Source organism: Erythranthe guttata, chromosome 4, assembly GCF_056151865.1.
Source record: "Erythranthe guttata isolate IM_541 chromosome 4, IM_541, whole genome shotgun sequence".
Classification (NCBI taxonomy): domain Eukaryota; kingdom Viridiplantae; phylum Streptophyta; class Magnoliopsida; order Lamiales; family Phrymaceae; genus Erythranthe; species Erythranthe guttata.
In genome coordinates, this window is record NC_142536.1 from 17,024,924 (window position 1) to 17,050,842 (window position 25,919).

At 34.4% G+C, this 25,919-nt stretch overlaps 1 protein-coding gene across 1 annotated transcript; it reads left to right on the forward strand.

Moving 5' to 3' along the window:
* The first annotated feature begins 22,010 nt into the window (after positions 1 to 22,010).
* On the forward strand, positions 22,011 to 25,825 carry LOC148771291 (putative late blight resistance protein homolog R1A-10). The gene is made up of 2 exons (XM_088817060.1): positions 22,011 to 25,079; positions 25,432 to 25,825. Exon 1 carries the CDS (start codon positions 22,353 to 22,355, stop codon positions 24,963 to 24,965), a length of 2,613 nt encoding a protein of 870 aa, XP_088673186.1. The 5' UTR covers positions 22,011 to 22,352; the 3' UTR covers positions 24,966 to 25,079; positions 25,432 to 25,825.
* Positions 25,826 to 25,919: the final 94 nt, after the last annotated feature.

Sequence of the window (25,919 nt, forward strand, 5' to 3'; positions counted from 1 at the left end):
ACGGTTCAAAGAAGGCCCAAATCATATCCCAAATCACTCACTACTCAATACTTCGTATCATAAATTTCCTAAGGTGAGGTCTAAAACCGAACATAGCATGATCTAACACAAATTAACTCCAAATTTAAAATACAAAACATTCAACCAAAACAATGCACGAAGTGTGATTCCTAGCAATAATTCGTTTCTAAGTTCCGTTGAATCGAAAGCTAAACAAACATGTAATCGTTATCACACAAAACAAACAATCTCATCATTAAACATTGATCATCTCTCATCATTATAACTCATCGATGCATTCGACTCAAGCAATTGTTTTTTTTTTTTTTTTTTTTTTTTTTTTTTTTTTTTTTTTATTTCGGAAAAAACGATAAAAGCAATAAAAATAAATAAAACCTAATGCATGCAAACTAAAATAAATAAGCACAAAAAAAAAAAAAAAACATGTTTTTTCACCCCCAAACTTAAAATTTCCGTTGCCCTCAACGAAATTAGCACAAAGTTTAAGGATAGAAAACACCTGATTTAGTCATAATCGTTGTCTTCGGGTGTGAGAATTTGTGGGAAAGAAATCTGATTTTCCTCTTGCGAAGATGCCCTCTATGTCTCTCGGATGACTGTCCCGATCGCAATTCCGACCTTAAAAATAAGAAATCAAATAAATTAATTAGAATGCATGCCTATGAAAATAAAAATAAAACATAAAATTAAAGAAAAATATGAAAAACAGTAAAGCTCGGGTTGCCTCCCGAGAAGCGCTAAATTTTAAGTCTTCAGCCAGACTTTGCTTCTTGAAATTGTTATGTCCAATCCAAAGCCTTGTAGATTGCGCATCCATCCATGAGCTCTATCATTTCAATTGCAACCAAGGCATGGATAGCACTGCAATATGTCACGGTCCACCTTAGCTTGTAGTCTTTTTTTGTTGTAATCAATCGGTACGAAGCCAAGATGGGATCTTCATCACCCGCTCCCTCAAATCGGTATACAAAAATCTCCAGTCTGCGTATAACCTCCACCTCAAAAATATTAGTCTTCTCATCAACCACTATTGATGCCTTCAAATCCACATTTAGATCAACGACAGAGCCCACAACTAGAATATCTTCAATCATTACATCCATCTCCTTCTTCTCTTGTCCTGAGGCATCTTCGTGGTTTAGCTCGATTGCCTTCTCAGATTCATCATGCTCAAGTGTCTTCGTAATTTCTATTTCTCTCACATCGACACTATTTTCCGGACATAGAAGATTTTTCTCACCGCAGACTTCACCCGAATTTTCTTTGATATAACCATTGCCGATTTCGTCTGGAATATTTTCAAGAGATTCATATTTTAATTTGAGCGTCATCTCTTCCAGTTGTATCTCCATGTTTTGAAATGATGCTTGAGTGGACTTCATGAATTCGGCAATGAGGGATACCAAATCAACTTGTTCATCAGTGGTCTGTTGCTGCTGCATTGGATAATAATTATGAAAATCATCAAATTGTGGCTCTCTATGTTGAAACTCGTTCAAATCTTGGTCTTGAAAGCTTTGCTCGTATGTGTTGTTGGTGTAAGTGTTCCAATAACATCCGTTGGTAATTTCGTCGAAATTCGTCGCTGTTGGTTATCCCCAACATTGATCGGAATAATGATTTCCACCACATGCCGAACAAAACGGAGGCATATCATAGGTGTTTTGGAGGTATTCGTCAGATGGAAGCAATTCATATCCCGTTTGAGGTGCCCGAACATTGTAACCAGACATGAAACAAAAACAAAAAAAAAAAAAAAAAAAAAAATTAAATGGGTGAAGTAAGAAAAATTGCTCAAATTTGATATTAGAATAAATAGATAATTTAGTCGTATTCCCCGGCAACGGCGCCAAAAACTTGTTGGTGTGAATACCTAACACGCAAGTGCACGTATCGCAAAAAAGTAGTAAAAGTGGACTCGTGAGAGTCGGATGTCGATCCCACAGGGAATACTCAAATTATCTAATCCTAAGTACCAAATTCTAACAATTATGATTTTTATCCAGCCTACGCAAGGTTGTCAAATTTAATCAACTAAATAAATTAAACTAATTATAAAAGCAAATAAACAAGAGAAAATATCAATATAAAAACGGATCTAGGATTTTATCTTCCCCCTATGCGGTAATTCGTCACCAAGTAAACCTCTATCATGCAAGTTACGATTCCCGATTATTAACCCGAGACACTCAATTACTCATAACCCGTTGTCGCGTGTATTATGAGTCTATTATTTATAACCGATTCACTATATGTCTATGTAAACCAATTATGAATAAAGCATTAAATAACAAGTCTCGTAAACGGCTACCTAAGGTATTATCTATATGTCTACGATAATACATGCAATTAACACACTCATCCGGTGAAAACTACTCGAATGCTCTTCTATCCCTGTTCTAATTATTAAAACAATATGTCAATCAATTCTAACAATAACACATAGCAACATAAATTAGCTAAGTTCATGCGCTAAATAAGATCAAATAGAAGAAATAATCATGGAATTTAATCTTGCATAATATTAGAAAAATAGGTTTGAATCACCACATAGGGCTCAAATAAAATCCTAGATTAAAAGCTTAGATACTTGTAATTCTTATGATTAACAAAATAAAAATAAAAGAAATAAGAAAAACTATGCTTGAGTATTCGTTGATCTTCGTTCTTCGCGTTTTGTGGTGTGAAATTTTCGTCCTTATGGTGTAGAGACTTGTTGCTTTTATAGGCTTTTCTTGATAAGGAAGTAGTGGAAACCTAATAGAAATCAATTTCCGCCACTTTCCCCCACCAGGATTTGTTTGTCGATTTGTGCCATGTTGGAGTCCGAATTTTGGAATATTGTGTAAATAAGAATTGTAGCCCTTGAAATTAGCTTTCCAATGCCGGCACAATCACCTAATTCGGAGTTCGTATGAGAGAGATATGCTCGAAATGGTGGACATTGTCAAAGCTGTGGCGAGATTCCTTCTTCCAATTTGATTTGTTTCCTTATTTGCAACTTTTTCCTTTCTTTTTGATCTTTTTTTCTTCATGGACACCTAATTCTCGTTTTTCACCTATAAAACACAAAATCAATCAATTAAAGCACAAATATAATTAAATGTAAACAAAAGATCCACGTAAAGTAAACGTATTGAGTGTAATATCTACAGTCATCAACTACTCTTGCTATGGAACTTTTTGAAGATCCATTAATCTCGAGCCGTTTTGACTGTCGAGCTTTTGTCAACGTAGGCCAAAAGTATGAGCTAAAACCGATCTTGCAAAGTATTCTAGCTCAAATGAATCCTGAGATTGAGGACGTGCTCAAGGAAGAAGGTTTGAGATCATTGTATGACGTGAAAAGAATGATGTACCCAAATTTCAAGGGCAAGAGATACTTGATTGTGTTGGATGATGTATGGAATAATCAGGTGTGGGAGATTTGAGCAGGTTGCTTCCAAACAACAGAAACAGAAGCCGAGTCCTGCTCACAACTGGGCTACAACATGTAGCTAACTATAACCCTGATGCTATTCATGAAATTCGGTTACTGAATAAAGAAGAAAGTTGGGATCTTCTTCGTCACAAGATGTTCGACGAAATGCCTTGCCCTTGTGAGCTCGAGAAAGCTGGAAAGAAGATCGCCGAAAATTGTCAAGGTCCTCCTCTTCTGATCGTCATAGTTGCTAAACTCCTATCAGGAATCGACAAGAAACCGGAGTATTGGAAAAAAGTAGCAGAGAAAGAAAATTCAATTTTGATGGATGCAAACGATCAAATATTAAAGGTACTATTTTCAAGCTACGAATACTTACCTCAATATTTAAAAGCATGCTTTTTTTATATGGGAGTTTTCCCTCAAAACTATGAGATTTCCCGCTCCAAGCTTGTCAAGCTGTGGATATATGAGGGATTTCTCGAACCAATTACTTAATCAAGAACCGTAGAATCCTTTTACACAGTATGATTGGAGGGGCTTGTTTCCAGAAGCCTCGTTATGGTCAATGAGAAGAGATCCATTACGTCTTATACTTCATTCATTACCAATACAAAAACTTGTGGTCTACATTCTGTCCTTTGGCATCTTTGAAATAGAGAAGCAACTTTTCCCATGTCATAAGTAGTTTAGCAAAGGGTGCGAAACACCACTACCGCCGACTGTGCATCCACAATAGCGTTTTGTTTGCTTTCAAGTCGATAGCACCCGTTTCAAACGCGCGCTCACTCCTCTGTTTTGGTCCATACCACAAATATCCATTACCAATATGTCTGGAACGTTTAAGGTTGTTGAGGTTATTTGATGCTCTTACAATCCGTATGTACGAGTTCCCAACGGAAGTTCTCAAACTAGTTCAACTAAGGTACCTTGCCCTCACTTATGACGGAAATATCCCTCCTTCCATATCCAAATTTTGTAACCTTCAATTTTTGATTATCCTTCAACATTTAAACATCATTAAATCCTGTCTAAATTTATCGTATTTGCCGAAGGAGATATGGAATATGCAAGAACTAAAGCATCTTCAGATCACAGGAAGCAATCTACCGGAAGATCCTTGTGGCGCTATCTTGCCAAATTTCCTAACACTTTTAGATGTAATGCCCCATTGTTGTACAAAGGAGATTCTTGAAAGAATCCCTCATTTAGCGAAGTTAGGAATTCGATTTGGTTTGGCGCATGATCACGATGCTAAATCATTAAACTGGTTTGATGTTGTTGTAGACATCAAAATTTTGAGATAAATTACTAATTAATAACCAAAATAAATCAGTTATTAATTAGGTCTCAAAATTAAAGTCCATAACATATTTGGGCTTTAAAATGTCCGGCCCACGCTGCAAGTCGAGAAACTATAATTTGTGGCAAGAAACCCTAGCTCGTGCCTATAAAAGAAGGCCTCCAGCTCATGCAAAAACAGATTCACACAGACACATATTGAGCTCTCAAGCTCACGTCTCGAGCCTCCGCCCCGGATTCATAACATATTTGAATTCGAGGTGTTCGTGATGGGAAATCATTCGTTCGATTCAAGAACAAGCTTTTAAGCCCTTGAATCAAAATTAGAATAGGAGAGAATCAAAATTAGAATAGGAGAGAAGAATCAGGGGAATTACGGAGATCGTAATCCACATCGTTTTGATTAATAAATTATTTGTTCCCTATTTTCTTGTCTTGTATTTTTATTATATTTTGCAGACTCAAAAGTTTGTGGTTTACAGTTGTTTCTAAACGGCATATAAGATCAGTCAAATGCGCTGTATTGAATCCTATTCCGATGTCTGAGGTTGTTGTTCCACCGGCTCCTCTTTACACTAAAATGTATTCGGGTCTTTTGAAGTTGAGTTTGAGTGGGTTTGGATATCCATGGGAAGATATAAGCAAGATTACTTCATTGTGGAGTCTTAAAGTGCTGAAACTGCGACGCTATGCCTTTCGAGGGGCAAAATGGGAAACTCAAGATAAGGCTTTTCGATCGCTTGAGGTACTTTTAATTGAAGACTCTGATCTGGTTGAACGGACGGCCGGATTTAAGACGTTTCGATGTCTTGAGCACTTAACTTTGAAAAACTGCCAAAAACTAGAAGAGATTCCTCGGCAAAGTATTGAGTTGGTTGACTGTAACGCTTTAGCTGTGGCTTGTGTAAAGCAAATGCAAGAGGAGGAGCGGAAAAAAGATAGAAATTTTCCTAAAGCCTGTGTCTATTCTTCTGTTTAAATGGTTGGTTAATTAATTTTATTGTAATAAAATTTATTGGAATGAATAAATTATTTTCTTGAAGAATGGAACATGTTGCTCAGAGGAAATAATTACACTTTTCGTCCCTATAATTTACCACTTATTCGTTTTTCGTCCTTAAACAAGTTGGAGTGACATTATTCATCCCTAAACATGCCATTTTTCTGCTATTTTCGTCCCTCCGTCAATTTGGCTGGTTAGTTTGGATGGAAAATAACATGTGCTTCGCACATGATACGTAAGAGTCAACCCTTCTCTTCAATTTCAGATTGCATCTTCTTTAGATCATAAGCCTTCTTTTCCAAATGGCTAATTTCTTCAATATCACACCTCTTTGGACTCGTAAATAGCCTCAATAATCCCCAAAAGACAATTTTTTCCATCATACAAAAATCTGATGCAATGCAATTTATATTTTGAATGATGTTTTTCTTCGAAGAGAAGATGTTAATTAATATATTTGGATTTTTTGAATGAAATTTATAATATGTTAAGCTACTCAACAAGAATTCTTTGTTTTGTTACATATTGAGGATTTGCACGATTTGCAATTTTGTAAACTTTAATTTAGATTGCCTAACCTTATTGGTCATTATCTCCATATTGGGACGAAAACCCAATTGACGTTAACTACTCATTTAAACAAAAAAAATTGTCATGGCCGGTGTAGGGGATATTTAAACCTGTTTTTGATTGATGCAATCTTCAATCGTGTCTAATAATATTGAATAGAAAAAAAATATTAGATGTAGTTGCATGTCTTCTATATTCATTAATTCTAAAGTGTGTTTCAAAAGGTTATTTCAAAGTAAGTTTTGAGTTCAAATATGGAAATTTCATGCAAAGTCAAAATAAATATTATTCATACAACAATTGTATCGTCCATATTCAATTCTGCGAATTTCCTCTTAATTAGGTGGGAATGGGTCTCTTGCAAAGTTGAAATGAAATGTGCATGGTGGCTCGTTCTCTCTAGCAAAGTTTAAAGATGAGTCTTGTTTGGTGCCAATGCATGGGTAATTTGAGTTAATATGAGTTGGTTTCACGAAGCATATCAACAGCAGCATACATGTGAGTGGCCACGTGGATTAATCGTCCATGTCAGCAGCATATATTAAGATTTTCAGGTTCACGTCAGATTTCCATCCAACGTAACAGCAAGAATTAATGGCAGGACAGAAACTGCTAAAAAATGGCATGTTTAGGGACGAATAATGTCACTCCAACTTGTTTAGGGACAAAAAACGAATAAGTGGTAAAGTATAAGGACGAAAAATGTAATTATCCCTGCTCAGAGCGGTTGGAGGCCAGAGTTTCGATTTTAATCAATTTTATTGTAATAAACATTGGGAAATTTTCAGTTTTCATCCCTCAAGTTTGTAACGATTTCACATTTGGCCCCCTCATGTTCACAGAAAATACACTTGGTCCCTCATGTTTCAATAATTTGACATTTTTGGTCATTTCCGTCAATTTACCGTTACTCCGTCAGTTACGGTAGTGATGGGCCCATGTTTGATTCCGTTAGTTTTAATGGAAAATTGACGCAAATGACTAAAAGTGTTGAATTTTTGAAACAATAGGGACCAAATGTGTTTATTTGTGAACATGGGGACCAAATGTGAAATCGGTGTAAATTTGAGGGATGAAAATTATATTTTTCCCAATAAACATTAATTTATTTTATTTTTGATAAATAATCTTTTTTTTTTTGAATAAATATTGATCTTGTTTGTACTTGGTTTTGTATTTTGTATTGTTTTTGGAGTTTAATTAAAGCTCTAAGTTCGAATATTACTACCTAATAACAACTATGTTGCTGTTTTATTATTTATTTTTAATGTTTTTTTTGTCTTAACCAAACAATGGACTACCATTATTCAACAACTACACATTATTTTAGAACCTAACTTTGTTTCATGTGCTATCTAATAAAACTCATGTTGCTGTTTTATTTATTTTTTTCATTTTTTAATTTTTTTTCCCTCTCTCTTAAGTAGATAATGGACTACTGTTACCCGCTTAGTCGGTGATATCGATAATGACTCGAGTGTGGCCGAGTCATGGCCGAGAAATGGTGCCAAGTGAGGATTGGCACAAGACAGCCACACAATCGGCCAATGAGTGGTCGAGTGTTGGGCAAGCATTCGGGGTGTTTGTCCGAGAAAACAAGGATCGGCTTGATTCAAGTGGGAACAGTGATCGAAAGTACTTGTGGCTGGCACGGGCGTTGCTCGGCAGCAAATGCGGACCAGCGTGGGCAATAATCGTCATGTGGCCGATAACTTGGGCAAACGAACGTTCGAAGGAAATCGACTACGACTTGACAAGTGTGGGCAAGTTGGCACGACCGACTAACAAGTCAAGGAAGGCAGCCCGATGTGCGGGCGTGCTAATGACCGTGTGGGCAAACTAGCAAGTGATTGGCAAGGCAAGCAAAACGTGCGAAAAAAGGCAAGGCAGATGGGCTGCCTAGCAACCGGCCGGGCTGTTTTGGACCGTTTGGTGTGCGCGCGCGCGCCCGATCAAGATGGGCCTCGAAAATAAGCCTTGCGGGCGGATTTGAGGGAAGTTACGGAGCGGTTGAGGCCTGGAAAGTATGAAAAACTGCCCCTTATTACTTGTAATAGTTAGCCAAGTGTCATGTATTAGTGCTGCCATGTGTCCTTAGGTAGTTTTATGTGAAAACTACCTTCTTTCTTGTATTTATTTGGCTATGAGTGCACAAATCCGACCCATCTAGCATTAGAGAGTTCAGATTGCAATTGTGGGCATTCTGAGTGAGGATTTCGTGTGTGCACCTTAGTCTCCTTTGTATTCTTTGTGGGAAATTAATATAAAGGTTGGGCATTGCCCGTAAACGTGCTTGTGTGTTGTTTTCCACTGCATACTCTTGTTATTATTTACGTGGCTTAAAAGACTTGTGTTTGTGTGCGTTTGTGCCAAGAGAATTGAGAGGAAGGCTGACTGATTTGGTGGACAAATCAGGCCGCACGGGCGAAAATTTCTTGAGTAAAGAAACCCCTGTGACAACTACCATTATTCAACAACTAGATTTTTTTAGAACCTACATTGTTTCATGTGGTTGGACTTGGTCTGAAATCTGAATGGAAATGAGGAATTTTTAGCCGCTCAACTGTCAGCTTTAGACAACTAACATCACCATTAACCCATGTACGAATGCGTACGGACCTTTGAGTGTGTCGCTATCAAAAATCTTCCAAGCCAATGTTGTCTTACCAAGGCCAGGCATACCAATGATGGAGATAAACTCAAGTGCCTTAGTTTCATCGGCGATAGAGTGTGGGCAAGTTGGCACAACCGATTGGCAAGTCAAGGAAGGCAGCCCGATGTGCGGGCGTGCTAATGACCGTGTGGGCAAAGAACGAGCAAGTGATTGGCAAGGCAAGCAAAACGTGCGGAAAAGGCAAGGCAGATGGGCTGCCTAGCAACCGGCCGGGTTGTTTTGGGCCGTTCGGTGCGCGCGCGCGCGCTCGATCAAGATGGGCCTCGAAAATAAGCCTTGGTTTCATTGGCGATAGAGCCAAATATGGTCTTTTCCACATCTTCCAGAGCTACAACTTTGTCCTCTATACAAAGTTCAAACAATTATGGATTATATACAAGCAATTGCTCTACATATATACAACTATTTTTTTTTTCCTTAATGTACATTAATCATGTGTAAAATGGTAATTTTTTTATTTTTTAATTACCAAGGATTCAACCCATTCCATCCACCATTACATGCAATTCTTGTGTTATACTTAATAAGTCTTAACCCACTTTAGATTCAACATGATTTTTGTCTATAATATTTTTCATACTATTAATTAAAATATTTTTAATTAATATTACTGTATTCGTTTGCTAAATTACTGTCTACAGCAGTTATTTAACTGTCGGAAACAGTAATTTAACTGTTAATTGGCTTTTTTTCATTTTTTTTCTTAAAAAAAAATATTTTAATTAATAGTACTGCCTTAGATGCTAAATTACTGTCTTCAACAGTAATTTAACTGTCTTAGACAATAATATTAATAATATTACTGTTCGGATAAATAATATTCATAATATTACTGTTCGAAAAAAATAATATTCATAATATTACTGTACCAAACAGTAATATTACTGTCTGAGACAGTAATTTAGTAGCTAAAACAGTAATATTAATTAAAATATTTTTTTTCTAAGAAAAACAATTAAAAAAAAAAAAAAAAAGTCAACGCCGGAGACCGGCGGTCAACGGTGGTTGACCGGCCGGAAAAAAAAAATCAGAAAAAAAAAAAATTAAAAAAAAAAAAAAAAAGCTAACGCCGGAGACCGGCGGTCTCCGGCGGTCAAAGCCGGAATCTGGCCGGAAAAAAAACATTTCAGAAAAAAAATTATTTTCTGAAAAAAAAAAGTTTTGGGGGTTAATGTGATATATTTGTTTAAATCCGGGGTCAATGTGTAATATTAAGGAAGTTAGAGCATAATGGGTGGAATTGTTAAGAATTATATTATTGAGGGTATTTTAGACTAAAGACATGGGGATGAGCTTAATTGAGAGGCTGTTTTTTTTGTGGACTAAAATGCATTTAAGTCCCATGTGAAGGGCCTTTTTGCCATTTGCACTACTTAATAAGTCTTAACCGACTTTAGATTCAACATGATTTTTGTCTATAATATTTTTCATACTTGTGCATTCTAAAGCATCATTAATACCATTTAATTCTTAAAAAATAAGTGTACTCCAAATATTTACATTTACTTGATACTCTCTTTCGCAAGGACCATTGATAGGTAATATTATGTAGCATGGACACGGGAAAACCAACACAGTGAAATGGGGAAACAGACACGGGGAAACCCTATATTCCAAAAAAGTGGTTACACGAGTGTCAGGAAACGTGTAAAAAATAAAAATATAGTGGTATATTCATAAATTATAAAAAATATTATAAACATTAACCTATATGCTTATCTTCAATTATCGATGTGTATGCACAAATTATATTCAACTGATAGGGGACAATCAGTATTATCAATGCAAAAATTATCTAGCTGACATAAAAATGTGCATTACTATGTGCTAATATCTAAAAAAAATATCATAAAACCACTATAAGTAAAAAAGAGACATAAGATTTAAGATTTTTCCAAACATCACAATTTTAAGTCTTTATTTTTGAATATTTTTTTGATTTTCTTGGGCTCTAACGAGTTACTATTTTTTCATTATTACTATAAACATCCCCAAAAATTTTAGTTATTTATGAAAATGGCCCAAAACATTTTGGGGAGGTTTCATGGACTTTCTGTTTCTGAAACGTGGAAACGCTTTTGTGCGTAAATTTCCTTGCATCTTAGGTAGGAAGAACGATGAGATACATATAATTTGATTATAGGGCAAATTATAGCAACCCATGAGGTAAGGTCAAATTACAGGGAAAAAAATTCCATCTTGTTTGCATAATTACAGCCACCCCCTAAACTATGTATTGTCTAACTCATTCACCATTATAGTGTCAAATTTACAAAGGGATGTTCATCCAGTCGATAAATCGATCGGATTGAACCGAATGAAAATTCCATACATGCTGATTATCGAACCAGTAATTCGGTGCGATATTCCATTTATTATTATTATATACATATATATATATATATATAACAAAAAAAAAAGCCAAAAAACAATAATATTGTTGTGAGAGTAAACGACAGTACAATTACTGTCAGAGCGATAGTATAATTACTGTTAATGAAAGTACAATTGCAGTTAAAATTCAACGGCGGAAAATAATTGTACTGTCAGTAACACTAATTACAGTTACGGTTTCCCTAAAAATTAATATTAAAAAAAATAAAAACACTAAAAAAAGTCAACTCCCAAAACCGGCGGCGGAAAAAGAAGACAAAAAAAAAAGTCAACGCCGGAAACCGACTCCAGAAAAAAAAGGTTTGAAAAAAGAAAATGTCGAAATTGGAATTTTGTGGTCAAAATTGATTAAATTAAAGTTAAATTGGGGTAACAATTAGGAATTGGGTTTAAAGAATTTGGGATAATTTTGTCATATACATTTATTTTGCTTTTATTTATGATACATATTAAAGGGATATGATCAACATTAGTTGATATTCCATTTTTTTTAAGTTCATTTTTGCGGCGGCGGGTCGACGGAGCTCCAGTTAGTTGACAACAACATTAATTAACTTCAACTTAATTGACATTTCATATTTTTTTTTGAACTTTTTTCACAATGGCGGGCCGTCGGAGCTCCGGTTAGCTGACTCAGCATTAGTTTAACTTCAACATTAGTGGACATTTCATTTTTTCTCTTTTATATGTTTGGGCTTATTAAAAACAAGCTCGTCATGAGCTACTTATTCATAAAGGGGTTCACACAAATCACTCTTTTACAAAAAACAAATCCGGACAATGTCCAGAGATGTGTAAAAGACTAAACTACCCCCTCACATTTTAATATGCTCCGATTTTCTCCTTTAATCCAATTTAACACTTACAAATATGCCTTTTTAATTAGGTTTATTTGAAGGGTAATTTCGTAATATTGCTTAAGTAGCTAAATAATTATTCCATCTAATTTAAATTTTATGTTTCATTTATTTTTACTTAATATTCATTGATAACAAATAAATAATTATATTCAAGTTATTTCTTTGCAACTATTTGTATTCCCTCACTTTACTTTCAAGGCTTCGTAACTGCAAAACTCAATTTTTTTATGTTATCTAACGTATAGTGACTTATTTCTAACACAATTAATAATAATAAATATCATTAAAAACTCATTAGTTAATATGAATACATGAACATTCTAACGGATAGTCTTTGGGAATGTCAAAAAATAAAACAAACCAAGAAAACTCGTTAGATATATCTCTAATGTTCTCTCCCTTTTTTTCATTTGCCTTCTTCAATATTGATCAAAGTTCTTAAAGAATCAGATGCTCCTCCACTACTACTGATACATGTAACTTTTTCTCTCTTCTAATTAATCGTTTTCTTTTCAATTTCTAATATTTTAAAGCAAATATGATGTTTTGTAAATGATTTGAAGGCATATATATCCACCATAATATATACCGGCAATTGATGTTGATCATGTAATATGAATGCCTTATTGTACTTTGTGTTATATTGTTTCTATGTTAAACTGCAAAATACTCCATGTGTTATGGAAAACAGTCACCAAATCTCTCTATGATAATTTTATTGCGTAGAATCTCCTTGTGTTTTATTTGATCTTGCATGAAATCTCTCCCATTCTGTTAACAATTAATACCGTTAATTATTTTTGGGGGATTCAATGCAAGTTTTTCATAACACAATGGGATTTGGTGCATATTATTTACAATAAAAGTGAAACTTATGTAAAATTTATTTATTTATTTTAATTTTGAATTATTTTTTGAAATTAAGTCAAACACGTTTATTCAATTTTGTGAAAGTCGAATTTTTAAAATTATTAATATAAATATTTATATCAAAACTAAATTCAAATTTTCATAAAATTTATATTCATTGACATATAATACATACAAGCTAAATTATATAAATATACAACAAGTTTGCTATTATAAATATAATATTTTTTCTAAATACATTGATAAAATAATTTTTTTTATTCAAAATTGGAAATTTCAAAAAAATTATTTAGTTTCGACTTTGATGCAATTTGTTTTTTTAAATAAATGAGATACAAATGAAAAAAGTTCTAAAATTTAAAATTTTGAATTGGAAACGGGATAATTAGAAAAAAAACATTTGTTAGAATTTTCATCATTGCCATTAGTCATTAATTTGTTTATATTGCAATTGAATATACATGTTTGACTTAATTTTAAAAAATAATTCAAATTTTAATTAAATAAAATATTTTGCATAAATCCCCCATATATTAAAGAAAACATGCACCAAACCCCCTCGTGTTATGAATAAATTGCATGGAATCCCCTAAATAGTTAACGGTGTTAATTGTTAACGGAATGAAGGATTTCATGTTAAGATAAAATAAAACACAGGGGGATTCTACACAATTAAATTAACACAGTCAGTTTGGTGTGGGTTTTCCATAACACAAGGGGGGGTTTATGCAGTTTACCCTGTTGTTATATTTGATGTTTTATTATTAATTTGGTGGTGAAGAGTTAAATGGCCGAAAAAAGAATGGCATCGAAAGTTTTAAGATGCAAAATGTCGTAAATTGAAAACCAACTCTTAGCTCTTTCTATTTGACAAAACTTTCGTAGAATATATGGTGACTTTAAGTTTCTTTGTGTTGGTAGTACTTTTTCTTATTGGTTACTTAGAGCTTATTGTATGGTTCATTCCATAGCAAGTCTCCACGCTCTTGCTATCCTCACCAGGAAGAGAAAGGTTTTCAAAATTTAGTTATTCTAGAATTGTATTTATCTATCTATTTATGAAAAATAATTATTTGCCTATAGTTTGAAGAAATCTAGCGATGCAACATAAGCCTAAAATAAGTTCCTTCATAATTCTTATAAATTATAATATTGTATGTGTATTTCTTAAATATATTTATATAATCGTTTGGTTTTTTTCGTTGAGAGGCATAATCTATTTTCTTACTAATTGTTTTATTTTTATTTTTATTTTTATTTTTATTTGTATTATTATTATTATTATTATTATTATTATTATTATTATTATTATTATTATTATTATTATTATTATTATTATTATTATTATAATATTATTGTTATTATTATTGTTATTATTATTATTATTATTATTATTATTATTATTATTATTATTATTATTATTATTATTATTATTATTATTATTATTATTATTATTATTATTATTATTATTATTATTATTATTATTATTATTATTATTATTATTATTATTATTATTATTATTATTATTATTATTATTATTATTATTATTATTATTATTATTATTATTATTATTATTATTATTATTATTATTATTATTATTATTATTATTATTATTATTATTATTATTATTATTATTATTATTATTATTATTATTATTATTATTATTATTATTATTATTATTATTATTATTATTATTATTATTATTATTATTATTATTATTATTATTATTATTATTATTATTATTATTATTATTACTATTACTATTACTATTATTATTATTATTATTATTATTATTATTATTATTATTATTATTATTATTATTATTATTATTATTATTATAATAATAATTATTATTATTATTATTATTATTATTATAATTATTATTATTATTATTATTATTATTATTATTATTATTATTATTATTATTATTATTATTATTATTATTTTTATTATTATTATTATTATTATTATTATTATTATTATTATTATTATTATTATTATTATTATTATTATTATTATTATTATTATTATTATTATTATTATTATTATTATTATTATTATTATTATTATTATTATTATTATTATTATTATTATTATTATTATTATTATTATTATTATTATTATTATTATTATTATTATTATTATTATTATTATTATTATTAATAGCATTTCGCCACCTGGACTTTGCCCGTTTTTGTACTTTGCCACCTTAACTAAAACAAGTTGCAAGCGCCCACCCAAACTCAGTTTTTTGACGCACATAACCACCTAAGGGGAATATTCCGGCGAATCTTCTAATTTTCCAGGCACGCGCAATGCACATGCGAAAGTACAAGGGCTTTTTCGTCTTTTTACTTGAAAATATCATAAGGGGTGAAATTGAAAATACCAGGGACTCAATTGAACTTAATTTGAAACTTTCACAAATTCAATCTTGCTAGAGAACCGTTTGATCCCGAAATCGAACGTACTTTTCGAGCCGCTAGGAGACTTCAACGCGCAAACAATATAATGGAGGACGAAGAACGCAGGGCAGCGGGCAATTTACTCGAGGCCAACGGAAACCAAGTCCAAGACCCACCCCCTCAACTTCCAGCACAGCCAGCTGTTCGTCCACGGGCACTTCAAGATTACATAATCCCAACTCTAGACGGATTCCGCCCGAGCATCCAATATCCACCCATTGAGGCGCACAATTTTGAGATCAAGCAAGGCCTCTTGACGATGCTCCAAAATAACGGGTTATTTAGTGGATTGGCAGGTGAAGATCCCCATCTTCACATTGTCAATTTTCTAGATACCTGTAACTCCCACCGTCAAAACGGCGTTTCCCAAGAGGCGCTTCAATTAATTCTCTTCAAGCACTTCTTACAAGGAAGAGCTCGCCAGTGGTTGATGTCCCAAGCCCCCCACTCTATCTCATCGTGGCCTCAACTCCTCAACCTTTTTATGAAAGTTTATAGCTCACCCGAGAAGGACGAGAGAATCCGACGAGAAATTCATAATTTTGTCCAAGAGCAAGGCGAGCAATTATACGAGGCATGGGAGAGATTTAAAACTCTTTTGCGGCAGTGTCCAACACATGGAGTCGAACAATGGCGGCAAATCCACATCTTCTACCAAGGGATTAACGAGAATGCACGAACGGTCTTAGATGCATCAACCGGGGGAAATTTTATGAGTCAATCGATACCGGATGATTTTATCATGTTGGATCAAATTGCTCAAAATCGGTTTGCCAAGTCAAGCGAGAGGACGGTTAGTGGAGCCAAGAAAATTCCCGGAGTGTTGGAGTTAGATGCAATTACGGCCCTTCAAGCTCAAGTGACCCAAATTGCTCAACAAAATCAACTCCTTCTGCAGCACATCAAGGCAAGTCCACCACAACAAGTCCAAGCAATCGATTCTCCATGTTGTGAAATTTGCGGTGGAAATCATTACACGCTCCAATGCCAACAAGATGTGGAGTCGCTCAACTACGTCAACAACGCGCCTCGCCAATTCCAAAATCAAGGGTGGAGATCACAAGGGCAATATGGAGGAAATCAACAAGGCCAAGGATATCAAAGACCTCAAGGTCAATTCCAAAATCAAGCCCCTCCTCAACAAAGCTATCAAGGCAACAATCCACCGGCCCAAAAATCAAACACGGAAGAGATATTGGCCCAATTCATGACCGCTACTCAAGCCTCGTTGCGAAATTTGGAGAATCAAGTAGCTCAATTAGCTTTGAATCAAGAGAACCGTCCGCAAGGAGCATTGCCATCGAATACGGAAGATCCTCGAAAGCAAAAGTTCGAGACGTGCCAAGCTATCGATTTCAAGATCGAGAAAAAAGAAGAAATTCAAGTCAAGCCGCAAGTCACTGTAGCCGAATGGGTCGAGTCAATCCCATATCCACAAAGATTGCTAACGAAAAAGATCGAGGTTGAGACGTGCCAAGCAGTCACCTTGAAAAACGGTAAGCAATTGGAGGAAGCCCCACGAAAAGAGAAGAGAAACACGGTAATCGAGAAGCCGAAAGTGAATGAGGAAAAAGAATCAACTCATGAAGAGCCACCATCAACGGTGCCTTCACAAGTCCCTCCAATTCCTTATCCTCAAAAGTTTATAAAGAAGAAGCTCGATGCCGAATATCAAAGATTTTTGGACAAGTTGAAGGAAATTCGCATAAATATTCCTTTCATTGAAGCACTTCAAAAGATGCCAAAGTGGGTGAAGTTCCTCAAGGACCTCGTGAAGAAAAGTAAGAAATTGCAAGGGAACGAGATGATCCAACTCACGGAGCAAATCAGTGCAATTCTTACTCGGCCTCTTCCACAAAAACTCGGCGATCCAGGTAAGTTTACTATTCCTTGTACTATAGGAGGTAAAAAATTTAGATCGCTCATTGATTTAGGCGCTTGCATTAATCTTATGCCGTACTCTACTTAAAATCTTGGGTTAGGAGAAATTGAACCGACGGCTATAACTCTTCAATTAGCCGATAGATCTTTAGTTTACCCAAAAGCTATTTTAGAGAATGTGTTAGTGAAGGTTAATAAATTTATCTTCCCTGTAGATTTCGTTATACTTGATATAAATGAGGATAGGGAGATACCTCTTATCGTAGGGAGGTCGTTTTTAGCCACGTCGAAGACGCTAATTGATTGTGCTAGTGGTGATCTTACAATGACTGTGCATGATCAAACAATCAAATTCAATGTTTTTAGTGCTAATAAAAATCCATGTGATAATAATGATTGTTTTGCTATTGAGCTTATGGATTTTACAAATAATGAAAAGTTTGATGTTTTGATCTTGGACAATGGGAAAGCATCTTTGAGTGCAGGAGATGATGGCGGAAACAAGAATCGGAAGGAGCAAGTTTACATCATGGACTCAATTTCAACTCCTCCGAGAGAAAGTCATACGAGTCGAGGTTTTGACGACGAGGACAATGAAGGAAAATGTTGCCACCCAAAGACTCAAGCAAGTCACGAGAGAAGGATGAGTCAAGCTATTGTGGTCGTAAGGAGAAAATCAAAAAGAAATTGCACAAAGGACAATTGGTGTTATTGTGCAAATCCCGTCTTTGGTTATTTCCAAGGAAGCACAAATCAAAGTGGTCGCGGCCGTTTATTGTCCAAGAAATTCTTCCTCACGAGGTGGTCAAAATAAAGGAGCGAGATTCAAATCGTACGTTCAACGTGAAGCGGAGCCGGCTCAAACTGTATTGGGAAGCGAGTGAAGATTGCCAAGTGACTTCGGTCACTTTTGCTTGAAATTAAAGAAGCAACGTCCGGCTGAACACTTTAAACTTAGCGCTTCTCGGGAGGCAACCCGAGCTTTATTGTTTTTCGTAGTTTTCTTTATTTTTTCGTTTCATTTTTATTGTTATAGGCATGCATTCTAATTAACTTATTTGAATTTTAATTTTCAGGGTCGAAAACATGGTCAGGGGGTCCAGACGGCCGTCCGAAATCGCAAGCAAAATCCCAGACGGCCGTCTGGGAAACAGAAGGCAAGTTCCACCAGCACAGCATGTGGGACGGCCGTCCCAAAACATGCCTATTTTGTGGGACGGCCGTCCCAAAACTAGGAAGAAAAAAAAAATTCGGACGGACGTCCGAAAATCAGCACAAAAACCGGGACGGCCGTCCGACTATTTTTGGGGCGTTTTAACTTTAAAAATTTAGATTTTCTCCCCAATTATTTCCTAAACCCTCATCTTTCCTTCTCTCAAACTCCCACACACAAATGGAGGCTAGAGAATCGAACCAAATTCTTCAAAATCTACTCTTTCAAGGCACGCCCACAAGGTGTTCGACAATTTGCTCCAACCAAATTTTGAGTTTGATTGTCAACCAATTCTCACCGAATCTATTCCAACCTCTCTCTCAACTATGTCATCCAACAAACGAGGCCGCACGAGAAAAGCATCATCTTCCAAAGGGAAGGGAAATGGAAAGAAAAGTGCCACCGCCCAATGAGGATGAGCGTGAGAGAGCTAGGGAGGAGCACCCCGATCACACCGACTCCGACTAAATCAGGTGTTTTCTATCCTTTAACTTTGTGCTAAATTCGTTGAGGGCAACGAAAATTTTAAGTTTGGGGGTGAAAAACATGTTATTTTTGTGCTTATTTGTTTTAGTTTGCATGCATTAGGTTTTATTCGTTTTTATTGTTTTTCTCGTTTTTCCGAAAAAAAAAAAGAAAAAAAAAATTTGCTTGAGTTGAATGCATCGATGATTTATGATGATGAGAGATGATCAATGTTTGATGATGAGATTGCTTGTTTTGTGTGATAAGGATTAGATGTTTGTTTAGCTTTCGATTCAACGGAACTTAGAAACGACTTAATGCTAGGAATCATACTTTGTGCATTGCTTTGGTTGAATGTTTTGTATTTTAAATTTGGAATTAATTTGTGCTAGATCATGCTATGTTCGGTTTTAGAACTCACCTTAGGAAATTTATGATAAGAAGTATTGAGTAGTGAGTGATTTGGGATATGATTTGGGCCTTCTTTGAACCGTTTGAGCCTTTCAAGCCGACCTTTTTATCGAAATTATCCTTAGAACCTTGATTTGAGCCTCGGAGAAAAGGTGTTCTTTCTTTTAGTCAATGTGTAAGGTAGAATAGGTGGAGATTCTTGAAAAATTACCCCTTGGAGTTCGGTCGAAAATTGTTATAAGGTCCTTCTTCTTCTTCTTCTTCTTCGAAAAAAAAAAGAAAAAAAAAAAAGAGAAAGACAAATATCTATGCTTCTATATATATATATATATAAATAAAAAAAAAAAAAAAAAAAAAAAAAAAAAAAAGAAGAAGAGACTAGAAGGGAGAAGTAAGGACTATTTGTTGAATTGTTTTGAAAGCTCGATCCATTGTCTTAAGAGCAAAAGTGGAGACTTTTGAACTCTTAAGAATCGAGTTTATTAAGGTCCTTAGAGGTTTTTCAAGCGCCTATCTTTCAAATTAAGGGCGTAATCACCTCAATTCAAGAAGAATAACCACATATACCCATATTTCCTACCTCAAACCAAAGAGCCTAACAATTGAAAGCCACAAAGCCCCAATGATCCCAATAGTTTAATGTTCGATATTAGTAGAGTAGAATAATTCGGTGAGTATTTGGAGTCAAGCATATGCATGTAAGTGTAAATTCTTTATATCTTTAATTTGCAAATATTGGATGCTTGAAGCAATTGTATGAATTGTGGTTTTTGGTAATGGTGAGTGACTAAGTGTTGTTGAATTTTGAGCTTGCGAATGCCTAAGAATTGTCATTATAATTACAAGTTCTGAAAACGTGAAGTTGATCATTGATCTATGTGATGAGATGTTATAGTTGAGTTATTTGCTTATTGGTAGATTTAGCTTGATAATTGTGAAGATTTAAGAAGTCTCACCATGTATAGACTTGAAGAAGTCTCACTACATCCTATTGGTCAATACATCTTGAAGTCAATGAACCACATGCAAAATGTAGATAATAGTATTACTTTTTATATCAAAATAATATACTTAAGAACAAGTGGGATTATTTAATTCTCCAATCTTAATGAGAATGGATCCTCTATTTTTTAAATAGTTGTTGGTCACGTATTTCCATAACATTTGTACCGTTGATTACACTTTGGACCTCTAAAACATTGTATATGTCACATTTAACCCTTAAACTTCGAAACTTACCAAAACAATCTTGTCACTTCCAGCCGTTAGTCAACCCGTTAGAGAGGGTCAGAACTCAGAATTCACACTAATTCTCGTCAAACTGAAGTTGTAAAAACCACCTGAAGTTACAAGAGAAGTTACTCTATCACTAACGTAAGACATGGGATAGGTTAATGATCTAGTAAAAAGTTGAGTGGTTAAAACACCGAGACTGTCGTTGTTGTTGGTAACTAGAATCATCACGAGCACGTTCTTCGTAAATTCAAATAAGATTCGTTTTTACGGTTTAAAATGCTTCGAATATGCGTTCATGATAAATTCTTTATTAATTGCGTAATAATAATAAAAAAAAATCTAAACATTATAATGGGATTCAGATATGATACGAAAAATACTACTATTTATTCACCAACAACATGAAACACGAATGGCGTCCTCCGGAATCACTAATGGAGCCTCTCTGAATTTACTGCTGCCAAACAATTTCAGCTTCAGAAATTCACAACTTCATCTTGAGAATTCGAATGGACAGTCAGTTTGCTCTTGAGACTTGAACGAATGCTTACATGTTAGGAAGTTCCAGTAAACATTTCATGACGATCCGACTGTAGATGAATTTGTATACCAAAATAGAGTAATACTCATGTTAGTTCTATAGTTTTTCTCTAATATAATGTAGTTCTATGGTCGAATATGACTATAGTCAAATAGAGTAATATTCAATTATAGTGATATTCAATGTGGAAGTAATTAAAATATGGTTGGACGTGGTCTGAATGGAAATATAAAATGGCAATTATTAGGTCAAGATGACAGATATATCTCATATTTAATAACATGCATTCACATGGATGGAAATTTAAAAAAAAAAAAACGACAACTTGCTACTTAACTATACCTATTACAGCTATGATTTTTCAAGTCACCGCCACAAACAAATACAATATATAAAATTTCATACCAAACATTCAAATAATAGTAAAAAGAATGATGCAACAAACTCCATGATGACAATACCAAGAGACGACATAGTCAACATAGGTAAAAATATTAATTTTTCAATCAACTGTATGTATAGCTATCGGCTTGTTAATTAAAAATATTAACAAGAAGGATTAATCTAATGATGGGGAAACGTGAACAGCTGTCTCCTGACAAAATAAATGAAAAACTTGAAGGATTAGCTTAGTTTAATATTTATCTTCTCTCTCTTTTTTTTGCTTTTTCTTTTGTGGGAGGAGGATTTAATATACATCATGCACAAAACTCTTCAATTTATTAATAATAATGTATGTTATGATTAATTAGTTCATGCTTATGCTTACTCAAAAAACAAGAAAAAAGAATAAAATAATTGGTTCATGCATTATGTGAATTTCCATTTCTATAAAGTTCATCCATTTCTCATATTCCATTTCATCAAATTAAACCAAGTTATATCAATCAATACATTCTTCGCCTTTCACTTCTCTTCAATTATTATAATCCGTTTTGCACCCATACATAAACCCACCTTTTCCTTAACAAATGCTTATGATAATAAGACCAGTTTACTGAAATCTCTGACAGAGAGAGAGAGAGATGGCTCATGGTGCTGTTAGTTGTCTTAAGTTGACAATTGAGCGCCTATTGAATTCCTCTCATATCTCGATTGTTCAAAATTCATCGCCGCAAATCATAAAACTTTTGTACGAGGAGGTTTGTTCATTCCAAGATGCTCTGGAAGAATTCGATAAATGGAGGAGCACCATTAACATGAAGATGGTCAAAACTTTGGAGGCAGAAATCATAGATGCTGCATGCAAATTCGAAGATGCGATAGAATCCTATGTCTTCGATCAGATTCATTCACAATCTGAAGAAAACCATATTGGAGATGAGACTCATCCTCCATTAATGTTATTCTCAGTAGACCTGCAAGAACTAAATCAAGATGTCGATTCATTTATCGAAACGGTGAAGGAGATGAAGACGGCCTACATCCACGAGTTGCACAATCCCTCACCTGAAGAACAAGAAGACGGAGAAGATGATGTTGTCCCGTCAAGAATTGATTTTGACGGAAATCATGAGTCAATGATTGGATTTTCTGATGAATTTATTAAATTCAGAGATTTTCTAATGGATCCTTCACAGATGATTGTTTCCATCAAGGGCATGGCGGGCATTGGTAAGACAACTCTTGCCAAGAATCTTTTTCAAGATCCATCAATTGTGAGTTGTTACAGTAGACGTGCATTTGTCACCATAGGCCCTAAATATCTTTTCAAAAACATCTTGCTGGATATTTTAATGCAAGTGAATCCTGATCTTGGAATAACTGACATCGATGGAGAACTATTAGCCGAGTTGGAAAGGATGGTGTGCGAGAGTCTAAAGGATCGGAGATACTTGATCGTGTTGGATGATATATGGGCCAAAGAGCTCTGTTCTGAGTTGATGGAATTATTTCCCGACGATGATAATCAAAGTTTAGTACTTATGACAACAAGGCTACATGAAGTAGCTAATATTGCAAATAATTTTCAGCGTACTATACCCTTCCTTGATAAGAAGGAAAGTTGGGATCTTCTCCGTCAGAAGGTATTCGGTCACGAAACGTGCCCGTACGAACTTGCGAAAGCTGGAAAGAAGATTGCGGAGAATTGTGAAGGTCTTCCGCTTACAATAGTTACAGTTGCCGACATCCTTTCCAAAGTTGACAAGACAGCAGAGTACTGGAACAAGGTATCAGATGAAAAAGATTCAATTTACAATGATGCATACGATCAAATGTCAAAGGTATTATTTCCAAGCTATGACTATTTAGATCAACGTTTAAAAGCATGCTTTCTCTACATGGGAACTTACCCTCAACGTCATAAGATACCTTCTACGGAGATGTACATCTTGTATAGCTTGTTTAATGCTGAAGGCTTTATCTACACGGCTGAACAATTTCGTGAAAGAATTCCTCATTCAGAAATGGTCGAGATGCTCGCTACAGAGCCTTGTAATTATTACATATATGAGCTTTGTCTCAAAAATGTTATCATGACAGCCACTGAAGGTTATTTCCTCCATTCATCCTTTTGGTACTTGTGTAACAAAGAAGCTTCCAGGAACAAGTTTTTCTATGCCTTAAATTGTCAAGCGGATGCTTTACCCGAAGAAGGTATAAAATACAAACGCAGATTGTGCATTCGCAATAGCGTTTTATTTGCCATCGAAGATGTGCACAACTCAATTGCATCTGCTTCAACGGTACGCTCTCTCCTATGTACTGGCCCATATCATCATTACCCTGTACCATTTTGTTTAAAAACATTAAGGATGCTAAGGATATTGCAAGCTTATAACATCAGATTCTACGAGTTCCCAATAGAATTCTTGAAATTAGTTCAACTAAGATTCCTTTCCCTCACTTATAATGGGAACATCCCTTCTTCCATATCCAAACTTTGGAACCTTGAGTCGTTGATCGTCTGTCAACAACTAATAGTTGAAAATAATCCATCGTATATGCCTATGGACATATGGGATATGAAAGAATTGAAGAGAGTTGATGTTGGGGGCAGAAAACTATCAGATCCTCGTGAAGGATCTCTCCTACCAAACCTCTTAGAACTTAAAGGTGTGAGTCCTGAAAATTGTACCAAAGATATTTTTGAAAGAATCCCTAATCTAACGACGTTAAGTATTGAAATTAAACTGGCTCATGATAATATTGATCAACCCTGGAGCTGCTTTGATCATATTTCCCATCTCCATCAACTAAAAACACTAGCATGTATTGTATTGAATGCTACATTCAAGGCTGAGGTTGTTGCCCCACTTGCTCCTCTTTCAAATTTCCCATCAGGTCTTAAACTGTTAATTTTGAGTGGCTTAGGATATCAGTGGGAGGAAATGAGAAAGATTTCTTCATTGCCAAATCTTACAAATCTCTATTTGCAATGGTATGCCTTTCGAGGCCCAAAGTGGGAGGTTCGCGACAACGAATTCCAAAAGCTTATATATCTTGAGATTGACAACACTGATCTGGAGCAATGGACATTTCAAAATTCTTCATGCACCCCTGCCATTGTATTTCTTTGCATCGCAAATTGCTACAAGTTAAAAGAGATCCCTCTTACATTTGGTAAATCTCTGCAACACATTGAAATAGTCGATTGCAACCCTATGGTTTTGACTTTTGCAAACAAGATAAAATAGGATTTTGACGACAAATGTGGTGATGATGAAAGATCATTGGACCTTGATGTCCATTCTTCACTGTAATAATGGGAACATCCAGACATGACGACTACCATGTTGATTCTTCACAAGGTTAGTCATTCCATTTTTAAATATTATTATGCTGATGTTTGATCTAATTTTACAAATTAAACATATCCTTTCAGGTGAAAGTAAGTACAATTTGTAAGAAGACTGACACAAATTAATATCGTCAGGTTTTGTAATTTACGCGAGTAACGACTATTGGAAAATAAATAAATGAAACCTCTAAGATAGTTTATGTTAATTATCTTATATTAAATTGCAAGAATGCAGCCCTTTTTTCTTCTTCTTTTCTTTTTTCCGGCTTGCTATAGTCGTTTTGGAACATGTTAGTGTGTTTGTTTATGTTCATGTTGCAGTTGAGCAAGGTCACAATGCACTAACATATATCTCTATTCAGGCAAACCAGCTTGGCGTTGGTACTCAAAGCACTTACTATTAATAAGCAGGAACTTTCTCCAAAATCAAGAGACGAAAATTTCGAGGCACTGTTGAAGTTTGATTATTTTCAGTGAATTTGTGCTCTAATTGCACTTTTGTTTTGTCAAATTGTTGTTACTGTATCCAGATGTATTCAACTCTTCTGACTTTATTGGCAAACCAGATTTTTTTTTTTCTTTAATAAACTTCAACTTTTCTTATCGAATATTTCCTTTGTGAGATTCTTGAAATTGGAATATATAAAACTGTTTCGATTTTTTGATGATTATTAGCATCTTATGAATGGTACAAGTCGATGATTGCATTAATTATTGATGAGATGTTTTCTGGCCATAGAAAATTTAATTGATTTCTCGTTGAGTGTTGATTTTTGTTCTTTATGAGTTTAGATTAGCTGTTTTATTTTTTTTTTCCTTCTTGAAAATCCATCTATCATGCGATTGAATT

Excerpts from the sequence above, each read along its gene's own strand:
- LOC148771291 (XM_088817060.1), top strand. The coding sequence starts at position 22,353 with ATGGCTCATGGTGCTGTTAGTTGTCTTAAGTTGACAATTGAGCGCCTA.